The sequence below is a fragment of the Hemiscyllium ocellatum genome, chromosome 15 (genome assembly GCF_020745735.1).
Source record: "Hemiscyllium ocellatum isolate sHemOce1 chromosome 15, sHemOce1.pat.X.cur, whole genome shotgun sequence".
In the NCBI taxonomy this organism is placed as follows: domain Eukaryota; kingdom Metazoa; phylum Chordata; class Chondrichthyes; order Orectolobiformes; family Hemiscylliidae; genus Hemiscyllium; species Hemiscyllium ocellatum.
In genome coordinates, this window is record NC_083415.1 from 60,514,047 (window position 1) to 60,524,932 (window position 10,886).

Here is a 10,886-nt window from a genome sequence, read left to right on the forward strand (position 1 = left end):
GATTTACTCTAGGTCAAGTTGGCATAAGGACGGAGGAAGGGTTCTGTCTATCTTTAATACTTTTTAAAATACAAATCCCCAGGTCCAGATGGGATCTATCCCAGGGAAATGAGGGAAGCCAGAGAGGAAATAGCTGGGGTCTTAACAGATATCTTTGCAGCATCCTTGGTCCAGCAGGACTGGAGAATTGTTAATGTTGTCTCCTTGTTTAAGGGTAGCAGGGATAATTCAGGTAACTATAGATCAGTGAGCATGTCAGTGGTAGAGAAGCTGCTAGAGAAGATACTGAGGGATAGGATTTATTCCCATTTGGAAGAAAATGTCTATCACCGATTTGAACCCAATGTGTTTTTATGCAGAGAAGGTCATGTTTTACCAACTTAATAGAATTCTTTGAGGTAGTGACAAAGTTGATTTTGAGGGAAGGGCTGTAGATGTCACATACGTGGACTTCAGTAAGGGGTTTGCTAAGGTTCCCCATGGTATGCTGGAGGAGAAAGTGAAGTCACATGGGGTCTAGGGTGTATTAGCTAGATGGATAAAGAACTGGGCAACAGGAAACAGTAGTAGTGGAAGGGGTTTTCTCAATGGAGAACTGTGACCAGTGGTCTTGCATAAGGATCCATGCTGGGACCACTGTTTTGTGATATAGATTATCTGGAGGAAGGTTTAGGTGGTCTGGTTAGCAAGTTCGCAGATGACCCTAAGATTGGTGGAGTAGCAGATAGTGAAGGGAACTGGTCAGAGAATGCTGCAGAATATAGATAGGTTGGAGTGTTAGGTGAAGAAGTGGCTGATGGAATTCAGTGCACACAAATGCGAGATGATGCATTTTGGAAGATCCAGTTCAAGAGTGAACTATACAGTGTGTGGAAGGTCCTGGGGAAAATTGATTGCACAGAGATCTGGGTTTTCAGGTTCATTGTACCCTGAAGTTGGCAATATAGGTCAAGAAGGCATATGGCATGCTTTCCTTTTATCGGACAGGGTATTGAGTACGAGAGTTGGCAGGTCATCTTGCAGTTGTGTAAGACTTTGGTTGGGCCATATTTGAAATACTGCATGGTCGCCACATTACCAGAAGGGTGTGTTGTCTGGTATGAAGGGGGCTAACCATGAAGAGAGGTTGAGTAGATTAGGATTATTCTCATTAGAAAGAGGTTGAGGTGGGACCTGATTTGAGGTCTACAAAATAATAAGTATAGACAGGTCGGATAGCAAGAAGCTTTTTCCTAGAGTGGGGGACTCCGTTACTAAGGGTCATGAATTCAGATTGAGAGGGGAAAAGTTTTTAAGGGAGATATAAGTGGAAAGCTCTTTACACAAAATGATGGATGCCTGGAATATGTTGCCAGCAAGGGTGGTAGAGGTTGGCACGATAGCTTCATTTAAGATGTATCTAAACAGACTGGGCAGGGAGCAGAGGGATACAGATCCTTAGAAAATAGGTGACAAGTTTAGATAGAGGATCTGGATCAGTGCAGTTTTAGAGGGCCAAAAGGTCTGTTCCTGTGCTGTAACTTTTTTTGTTCTAATCAGCATCTTTAACAGCTGTTTTTTTTTCTGCCTGCATAATTTATCACTGGCTTGACTTGAGGTTGCAGTTTGGAACATTCCTGTCTTCTACCTATTAAACCATTCAGAAGACAGTTTAGGTGAGTGTGCTAAAGATACCGATCCTTTCCTCCACCAATTATTGCCTGAATTTCTCATCCTGTCCTTCTGGCTGTCACTATCCTGGATGAGCAAGAATACTTTTTGGATTAATGTTGACGCCATTATGTTGAACTATGACTTGGTCTTGTCCATTGTCTAAGCTGCTTCCTAAAACTGAAGCAGTGTGTGCACATTGCTCATTTTGAGCTTCAGATTCAGGTACATTGGTTTGTTATCCAGAACTACCAGTGTGCCTGAATATCCTAGCTACCTTCTGACTAAATGTCCTTGTCTAAACCATCTTTTCTGTGTCAAATATTACATGGAACATGGTTGCACATAATGTAAGTGTCATTTGTCCAGTATCCCATTGACCAGCGTTCTAATCACCTCTATCCTCATTTGATCTGCACTGCTTCATGTTGTTCCAAAAGTTCATTTGAAAATCTGTTATTCACCCCACCTTCGAAACTTCCTCTCTGTCTCTTGGCTCTATTTGCATATTCCAATTTGCTGATCGATCTTTTTTCTCCGTTCCACCATCAATGGAGAAACCTTTACCCTACTTGCTCATTTGTACATCTTGTTCAATACCTGCTTTGAAAATCTGTATTACTCACTTCCTTTTAACATGTCAGGCTTATTAATTCCTGATGAAGGGCATATGCCCGAAATGTCTCCGTCTCTTCTACTCCTCCAATGCTGCACTTTTCCAGCACCACACACTCCGCTCTGATCTCCAGCATCTGCAATCCTCACTTTTTTTCTCTTGGCTCAAGAGATCATTCAGTTCATTGTACCTTCTCTTTGCAAGTACTATCTAATTAGTCTCTTCCCCTCTTTGTAAAAAATTTGTAGATCTTTGGACATTTTAAATTGTATATTGTACTCCCATACTGTGGTCACGGCTATTTGTATTTGATGGAAGAAGTTAAAAGCACTTCACGTCATAAAATACTTTTATGATGACAATCGGAGCTGGCTAGCCAGCCATGCGACTTGGAATGCTGAAGTTCTGCTATTCAGTTTGTTAGCCACATGATGGCACCAAACCTTCAAAGATTCAGATCAAAGATGTTTCATTTGAAATAATTAGTGAAACAGAGTACAGAAAACACAGAACAGTCAAAATACTGGAAGGCTCTATTTTAACAATGTTATGGATTTACCTTCAGCACAAGAATTGCAGAAGAGACCTTGCCAATGACCTGTCACATCCCATGAATGAATAAAAATAAATGTTTTAACATCAAATCTGGGCTGGTGCTTTGGAAAGGATTCCAGTTAGTTCACTTTTGTGCTGTAGCCCCATATTTATAAATGTTTTTCCTTCAATTATCTATTCAGTGCCCTTTTGAAGGATGGTAGGTGGGCTATGATTGAATTTCTATTGAAAATTTGCTATGCTTAAAGCAAATACTTTTTCCTGTCACTTCTGCTTTTTTCCAGTCACCTTTGAATTAACTACCTCCAAAAGGATCAATGATCTGAGGTGATGGTAAGATTTCAATGCGCATATGTGATGTAAATCCACAGAAGTTTGAAACTGTGGGTGCCTAATTATGGATTCGAGGAACTGATGAGAACTGTTTTTAAAATTGAAGGACCAGTCATAGATTGAAAAGAGACTGACTTTATTACATACTGACTTTGTTTCCTGATGTTGAGGTGTATGTAATATAGATACATGATCGCATGTAAAAGGTTAAGGATGGCGAACAGGGAAAAAATGTATGCACAGAGGATTGAGAGATGGTGGAACAGAATGAATTTTGAACATCTCAAACATATTTCATGGAATTTTGTTCTGATAATCAAACAAAAGCTAAAATAAGAAACCTTTAATAATTAAGGGGAAGATTTATCCAGGAATTCCAGAAATTAAGATCTAAATTTTTGAAGGTATGTTCATCAATAACTAGCCAAAATTGGAAAGTGGTGCTATTGGAACTGGAAACCAGGTAAGCACTTACAGAAACGATGACTTCACAGGAGTTTGTGCTGAAAGCTTTGTGCTCCTAATTTTGTAAAACTTGGAACAAGTTCTGTTTATATTGAGAAGGATCTGAGCAGCTGGAAAGGAGACTCTGCTCTATATTTGAATGGCAGTCATACAGATCAGGTTTGAAAATCGGTAATTCATCTTAAATCCCAGGAAAAGCTTGTGAATCAGTTTCTCCATCTGTACTTGCCTTGTGCTTGACAGAAAGGAGAATTACTTTGCCAAGTTCAAATTTGGCTAGTTTTAATTTATTTGGGTGGGGAATTAATGCATTGGCAGTTGTAATATGTAGCATTTTTTTTCTAGTGATTTTTTTATTAGAAATGTTTTAGAAGTACAAAAGACTTTTAAAGCGTACTTTTGAATTGGTCCAAAATTGAAAGCATGCTTGTGTTCTTTGTTTCCGATAGCATCTACCCTAGGCGTTTATTCCAGTCATGGAATTGGAGAGCAAAGGTGGTGAGGATGAGGAGAGCCTGCAGATGGCGTTCAAAAAACTTAAAGTGGACTCTGAGCAGTAAGTTTAAACAACAGTGTATAAATATCCACTCATGTAATTGTAAGTTCAGGCAATGATATTAATGTTGGGGGTAGTCAGCATGACTTTGAGGGGCAAGTCATACCTCACAAACCTTACAAAATTCTTTGAGGCTGTGACAAAACACTGAAGGTAGAGCAGTGGATATGGTGTATGTGGGTTTTAGCAAGGCGTTTGATTAGGTTTCCCTCAGTAGACTCATTAAGGAAGCATGGGAAACAGGGAAATCTGGCTGTCGGAATACAACTTCTACTTACCTGTAGAAGACAGAAGGTGATATTGGATGGAATGTCTTCAGCCTGGAGCTTGGTGACCAGTGATGTTCCACAGGGATTGATTCTGGGACCTCTGTTCTTTGTGTTTTTTTATAAATGACTTGGATGAGGAAATGAAGGGTGGGTTAGTAAGTTTATCAATGACAAAAAGGTTAGTGAAGTTGTGGATAGTGAGGAGTGTAGTTGTAGGTTGCAATGGGATATTGACAGGATGCAGAACTGGGCTGATAAATTGAGTTCAACCTGGAAAAATATGAAGTGATTCATTTTCAAAGGTTGATTTTTGAATGCATGAGTTAAAGGCATGATTCTTGGCAGTGTGAAGGAACAGGAATGTTGGATCTCTGAAAGTTGCCTAATCTCTGAAAGTTGCCACCCAGGTAAATAGTGCTGTGAGGAAGGCATATGGTGTACTGGGCTTTATTGGTAGAGGAATTGAGTTCCGGAGTCCTGAGGTCATGTTGCAGTTGTATAAGACTCTGGTGCGGCCTCATCTGGAGTATCGTGTGCAGTTTTGGTCGCCATACTATAGGAAGGATGTGGAGGCATTGGAACGAGTGCAAAGGAGGTTTACCAGGATGTTACCTGGCATGGTAGGAAGATCGTATGAGGAAAGGCTGAGGCACTTGGGCCTGTTCTCATTGGAGAAAAGAAGGTTTAGGGAGACTTGATAGAGGTGTATAAGATGACTAGGGGTTTAGATAGGGTAGACACTGAGAACCTTTTACCGCTAATGGAGTCAGCTGTTACTAGGGGACACAGCTTCAAATTAAGGGGTGGTAGGTATAGGACAGATGTTAGGGGTAGATTCTTTAAGCAGCGGGTTGTGAGTTCATGGAATGCCCTGCCAGTAGCAGTGGTGAACTCTCCCTCTTTATGGTCATTTAAGCAGGCATTGGATAGGCATATGGAAGTTATTGGGCTAGTGTAGGTTAGGTAGGATTTGGTCGGCGCAACATCGAGGGCCGAAGGGCCTGTACTGCGCTGTATTTTTCTATGTTTCTATGTCTATAGATCCCTCAAAATTGCCACCAAGTTGATAGGATTGTTAAGGTGTGTGATTTTTTTTTTCTTTCATAAGCCGGGGGATTGAGTTTAAGGGCCACAAGTTTATGCTGCAGCTGTATAAAGTCAGTGGTGCTAGAAAAGCACAGCTGGTCAGACAGCATCCAAGAGCAGGAGATTCTAAGTTTCAGGCATCAGCCCTTCATCAGGAACCCTCCAACTCTCCTCCTCAGGTGCTGCCTGACCGGCTGTGTTTCTTCAGCACCACACTCTTCGACTCCAATCTTCAGCAGTCCTCACCTTTTTTTCCTAGCTCTGTAGAGCCCTGGTTAGACCACACTTGGAATATTGTGTTCAGTTCTGGTCACCTCATCATAGGGAGGATGCGGAGGGGAATTAGTGATGCTGCCTGGACTGGAGGGCATCTGTTATGAAGAAAGGTTGAGGGAGCTATGGCTTTTCTTGTTGGAGCAAAGTAAGAGAGTTGACCTGATGGAGCTTTACAAGATAAGAGGCATAGTGAATAGCCAGAGACCTTTTTCCCATGTGGAAATGGCTATCCCAAAGTGGCATAATTTTAAGGTGATTGGAGGAACGTTTAGTGGAAATGTCAGAGCTAGATCCATTACATAGAGTGGTGGGTGCGTGGCATGCACTGCCAGTGGTAGTGGTAGAGTCAGATACATGGGGACGTTTTAAGTGACTCTTGGGTAAGCACCTGGAAGATAGTAAAATGTACACTAGTCTGATCTTAGAGTAGGATAAAAGGCTGGCACATCAAGTAGGGTAAAAGGGCCTATATTGCACTGTATTGTTCTCTGACTCTGCAGCAGATGACCACCACCTGGTGATACAGTACAGAAGTGACTAACTATTTGGGTAGAGAATCAGAAGTCCTGTGTAGAATGTGGCTGTAGCAGCAAATGTCATTTCCATACTGCCAGGATTCCTTTGTTGCCTGATGCTCATGAGAACAGAGGTGGCATGCAGCATGTCATATTTTGCTAAAAAATCTGGACACCACTTTAGTCCTGAAAATGTCAGACCGTCAGTTCACGAGACTGACGTAGTAGTGCAAGGTAAGACCTACAGTTTAAATGACTGGATTGGATGTAGTAGTCGTAACAAAAGAGTCATGTTGGTTTTAAAAATACATCCTTGATTTCTGAATCTGTGGACTAGTCTGAAGTCATCCTTCAAATAGGAGGTTGGATGATCATACTTAGAGATACAGAAATAAATGTCGTAGTCTGTGTGGATTACATTTTAGCTAGACTACATCACTGGTTTCCGATCAATGGAAGTGAACCTGAATGGAGATGCTTCTACTGAGCATGGTATAAAATAGTTGATTAATATTCCTAGTTAATGGTGATGACAATTAATGGATATTTATGCACACATTGTGACCAGTGCTGGATTCCAAGAGTTTAACACCATCAGGTGTTACTTGCTCCAAGTGGTGGTATCTGTAAAGAGTTGGAAAAACCTCTAGGTGAATTAGTACATCTAAATGCAAGCTTTATCTATTTATCTTCATGTTTTGAATGTCAGTTTGGTGAGAGTAATGAGCTACTCCGAGGGTTGTAGTGCTTTTTTTTTTGAGAATTAATGAGTTGCAGCAATTCACCAGATATCACAAAGGGGAATTTAAAGCTGTATTAGAATTTATTTTTAATTCAGAGGGTGGTGAGTGCCTGGGGAAATCATCGAAACAGACGATGTAGCAGTGTTTAAGTGACTTTTAGACCGACGCGTGACCATGCAGGAAATAGAGGGTTATATGGACTATGTGCTGGCAAATGGGATCAGTTTAGGAAGGTATTGTGGTGGGCTGAAGGTCCTTTTCCTGTGCTATGCTGTTCTATGATCTACCAAAGAGCACACATCCTTAGCCCAGCATGTAATGTAACTGTAATTTATTTTAATTATTTCCTTGTCAGTTTGTGGCATTTAGAGATCTGTGATTTAAACCCTGAAATCAAGTCCACTACAATCATAAGAAAAAGCTGGTGTATTCCTACTCTACCCTTCTCTTTTTTTTTTCTTCCCGCTCCTTTTTTTATTTAAACTTGCTGTTCGAAATCCTCCTCTTTACTTTCCGTTCTTGATCCGGAATACACTCTCTCTGTCAGCTAATCTTGCGAGCTGTAGTGCCTTTCTGAATTTCCTGTTCCTTGGTGCAATTGACATGTAGCCTTTCATCATTTTAAAGTTGTGGAAAATTCTCAACTGCAGCTATTAGCTACATCTTAAATGCTACTTTCGAGGTTTACACTTCTTTGTACTGAAAGAATTACAGATTAATTGTTACAGTAATCAATACTTTGTTCAATGCTTGTATTTTTAACATGCTTTTTAACAAAATTTCGAGATCTGGCCTCAATGTCAGGGTACATTTTATGACTTACCCCTCCTCAAGTTAGTACATGTTGATGTGTGCTCTCTGTACCCCTCACTGTTTATCTTGTCAGTCCTGACCATCTTGTTTCACTTCTTCATCTGATCAGTAGATTGCATGAGACATTGCTTCTCATGTAGATTTGGCAGAATAAGGTTAATTGTTCAGAATCTGACGTTACCTTCATTATTGGCTGACAAGTGATACATAATAAATGCCAGGCAATGACCGTCTCAATAAAAGGCAATCTGACCATTTGATATTCAGTGCTAATATCATTTGAATCCCCTGCTATCAATGTCCTCTCAGTTAAGGTTAACCAATAACTCAACTGGACTTGCCATTATAAATACAGTACCTACAAGAGCAAGTTAGAAGCTAGGAATACTGTGGAGTAACTCCTAACCTGATGCCCCAAGCCTGTCCACCATCTACCTGTCACAAGTCAAGAGTGTGGTGGCATACCCCACTTGCCTGGATGGGCACAACTCCCAACTACACTAAAAGAGCTTGATACCATCCAGGATAAAGCAGCCTACTGTGTACCATTTACAAGATGCACTGCAGAAATTCACCATAGGTGCCAGGAGAAATAGCAAGTGCATTTGTGATTTTCCAAAACTCTCTGGACTCTGAGGCAGTTCCAGCAGATTGGAAAACAGCAAATGTGACACCACCCTTTAAAAAGGGAGGTACACAAAAGCTGAGGAATTATAGACCAATTAGTTTAACTTCTGTAGTGGGGAAGTTGATTGATTCTATTATCAAGAAAGAAATAGTAAGGCATCTAGATAGAAATTGTCCTGTTAAGCAGATGCAGCATGGGTTCATGAGGGGTCTGATATGCTTAACTAATCTTTTGGAATATGAAGATATTCTGAACAAGGTGGGCATTGGGGACCCCGTGGATGTGGCGTACCTAGATTTTCAAAAGGCTTTTGACGAGATGCTGCACAAAAGTCTGCTGCATAAAATACAGATGCATGGCATTACCGGTAAAGTATTGGCCTGAATAGAGGATTGGTTGACTATCAGGAGGGTAATGAGGGGATAAATGTGTGCAATTCTGGTCGGCAGTCAGTAAATAGTGATGTGCCATAGGGATCAGTGTTGGGACTGCAATTATTCACAATTTATATAGATGACTTGTAGTTGGGGAGCACTTAGTGTCATCTGCAAACTTTGACACACTAAGATGAGTGGCAGAGCAAAGTGTGTGGAGGACTTTGAAACTTTGCAGAGGAGCATAGATACTTTGAGTGTATTCCATGTTGCCCAATGTTAATAAATGTGAAGTCATCCATTTTGTTGTGAGTAACTGTAAAAAGGGCTATTACTTGAATGGTAAAAACTTGCAGCATGCTACTATGCAGAAGGACCTAATCTACAGGTACAACAACTAATTAGGAAGGCAAATGGAATTTTGTCCTTCATTGCTAAAGAAATTGAGTTTAAAAGCAGGGAGGTTATGCTGCAGGTGTACAAGGTGTTGGGGCGGCCATGCCTCGAGTACAGGGTGCAGTTTTGGTCTCCTTACCTGAGAAAGGATGTACTGGCACTGGATGGAGTGTGGAGGAGGCTCCCTCGTTTTGATTCTGGAATTGAGGGGCTTGGTTTATGAGGATAGACGGAGTAGACTGGGATTAGATTCATTTGAATTTTGAATGAGAAGGGGATCTTGTGGAATCGTAAAATTATGAAGGGAATAGATAAGATAGAAGTAGAGAGGATGTTTCCGCTGGCAGGTGAAACTAGGAAAACAAGGCATCATCTCAAAACTGGGGGAGCAGATTTAGGAATGAATTAAGAAGGAACTTCTTCGCCCAGTGAAGTAGTTGACGCTACTTCAGTAAACATTTTTAATGCTAATCAGATTTTCTTTTGAACAATAAAAGAATTAAGGAATATGGTGAGAGGGCAGGCAGGTGGAGCTGAGTCCATAAGAAGGTCAACTATGATCTTTTCGAGTTGTAGAACAGGCTTGAAGGGCCAGATAGGCCATTCCTGCTCCTAGTTCTTATGTCCCTACAGTTCATGGATTGCAGTGGTTCAAGAAAGGCACTACCTTCTCAAGGGTAACAAGGAACAGCAATGTAAACGCTGGCTGGCCAGCAATGCCCACATTCCATGAATGAATTTTTTTCAAAAATGCAATTAATAATAAGACTTGCATTTGATGTTTACATGTTGGGAGTTAGTAAAATAAAGTATTGGTAACATGGTAGGATCTTAACATTGCCTTCGTATGTGTTTCCCGTCACAGTGCCGGACCTGCATCAGTCCGTATAAATCCTGAAACAACAACTTCAAGGACATCTGTACGAGGCAGTCCTGATGGAGCTAAACCTAGGACAACGTGTACTTCCAAAGAAAGCTGGCATGGGTAACTCTCTGATACTTAGCATTGATTAAATTTGCCTACAGCTTTTTCAAAACCCACTCATATGCCAATTCCAGTCTGTGGTTGTATAGTATTTCAAATCATTCTCTGCTTAGCTGAAATGTTCATTAATGACAGAAATGTGGTTTTTAGGGAGAAGTCTGCCTTACCAATTATATTAAAAGGAGCTGCTTTAGAGCACTAAGTTCAGTATTCTAAACCAATTACTGCTTTGCTAGCATCCTAATGTTCTCATTCTCAGAACCGAAAAGGAAGACCAGCTAAAAAGGGGAGGGGGTGAATCATGCTGTGCAAAACACCACTTTCTGGGGGAAAAAAATCTGAACAAGATATGTGGGATCTCTCCAGCTTCATTCAGACCATATAGGAAAAATAAAGTTCAAAATCTTTGTGTCCACTTTCATTAAACTCCTAACATTAACAACTAAACAATCAACAAAATTAAAACCATTTTAACCAAGTTTGTTGCTTGGTTTTGTGAATGTGACAGTTCTTGGCTTTGATTAAGAATATATAGGCATGCTAAACGTTGTCTGTATTAAATAATCTGAGTTCAATTTGCAGAGTTATGGGAAGAAGGCAGGGGAATATCAGTTATAATGCTCATT

General features: G+C 40.6%; 1 protein-coding gene across 2 annotated transcripts in view; it reads left to right on the forward strand.

The window, feature by feature from the left end:
* Nucleotides 1-10,886, forward strand: part of oser1 (oxidative stress responsive serine-rich 1) — a 49,401-nt gene that overhangs the window by 26,904 nt on the left and 11,611 nt on the right. For both annotated transcript variants that reach the window (XM_060836532.1, XM_060836533.1), the window contains exons 2-3: nucleotides 4,069-4,175; nucleotides 10,141-10,260. In XM_060836532.1, coding sequence (XP_060692515.1) covers nucleotides 4,096-4,175; nucleotides 10,141-10,260 — 200 coding nt within the window. In that variant the 5' untranslated portion in view covers nucleotides 4,069-4,095. The remainder of the gene's footprint in view (nucleotides 1-4,068; nucleotides 4,176-10,140; nucleotides 10,261-10,886) is intronic.